Genomic DNA, 1382 nt, shown 5'->3' with positions numbered 1-1382 from the left:
GTACCAGAATGGTTAGGTTACTTGTTTAAAGCAATTTGCTTTATTTTGTAGTGTCATAAGGGAAGTAAGGTCACCTGGTGTCAGATCCTTTTTATCATTTTCCCCACAAGTTACTGTAACCTATATTCTATGACTGGATGGCCAATGCATAGCTATGTTTTGTCATTTCTATAACTCTTTCTACCTTTCCTGCCACTTCCCTACTATAGGTTAAACAAATTGAAGATTATGGCACTAATTAACAAAAGCCATCCTGAAGAGTTTATTCTACTGGGCTTTGCTGACCGTCCTTGGCTAGAGCTTCCTCTTTTCATTATTCTTCTTATAACATACCCCACGGCCATGATGGGAAACATAGCCATCATTCTGGTGTCCAAGCTAGACCCCCGTCTGCACAGCCCCATGTATTTCTTCCTCACTAACCTCTCCTTTTTGGACATGTGCTATACCACAAGCATTGTCCCTCAGATGCTGTTTAACCTGGGAAGTGCTAAGAAGACAATAAGCTATATGGGATGTGCAGCTCAACTTTATTTCTTCCACATAATGGGAGGCACAGAATGTCTGCTTCTGGCTATCATGTCTTTTGATCGCTATGTGGCCATCTGCAAGCCTCTACACTACACCCTCGTCATGAATCAGAACATCCGTATCCTATTAGTGTCCACTGTGTGGCTGTGCGGAATGACCTACGCTGTCTCCGAGGCCACTGTTACGTTACAGTTGCCACTGTGTGGTCTCAATACCCTGGATCACTTGTTGTGTGAGATTCCTGTTCTGATAAAGAATGCCTGTGGTGAAAAGGGTGCTAATGAGCTCACACTCTCAGTGGTATGCATTTTTATGTTAGCGGTTCCGCTGTGCTTAATTATTGCTTCTTACACTTGTATTGGACATGCTGTATTCAAAATTAAATCATCTGAGGGAAGGAAAAAAAGCTTTAGGACCTGTTCTTCCCATCTCATTGTCGTTTTCTTATTTTACGGCCCGGGCATTAGCATGTACCTTCAGCCCCCCTCCTCCATCTCAAGGGACCAGCCCAAGTTCATGGCTCTCTTCTATGGAGTGGTGACTCCTACACTCAACCCTTTCATCTACACCCTGCGGAATAAGGATGTAAAGGAGGCACTGGGCAAACTGGTGAGAAGCATTTTCACTTCCAAGTGGTAGTTGGTAGACATCAAATGAAATTACTTAACATTTAGAGTAGGTTTACAGCGTTTCTCTAATAACTCATTCTTCTCTCCTATTTTCCTAAATTTCATATTAAACATTCTTCTTGCAAAATAAGTCATGCTTCTGATATTCTTTATAATGGTGTTAGGTAAGGATGACACTTGGCTAATAGGCACCAGTAAGGGCACTCAGTTTGTGAAAATGTA

At 42.1% G+C, this 1382-nt stretch overlaps 1 protein-coding gene across 1 annotated transcript; it reads left to right on the top strand.

Annotated features, from left to right (window-relative positions):
• The first annotated feature begins 228 nt into the window (after positions 1-228).
• LOC100059400 (olfactory receptor 2B6) lies at positions 229-1170 on the top strand. The gene is given in 3 exon segments (XM_067053847.2): positions 229-657; positions 660-740; positions 742-1170. Coding segments are annotated over 3 exon segments (939 nt in total).
• Positions 1171-1382: the final 212 nt, after the last annotated feature.

The sequence above is a fragment of the Equus caballus genome, chromosome 20 (genome assembly GCF_041296265.1).
Source record: "Equus caballus isolate H_3958 breed thoroughbred chromosome 20, TB-T2T, whole genome shotgun sequence".
In the NCBI taxonomy this organism is placed as follows: Eukaryota; Metazoa; Chordata; class Mammalia; order Perissodactyla; family Equidae; genus Equus; species Equus caballus.
This window is presented reverse-complemented; position numbering and strand designations above follow the sequence as displayed.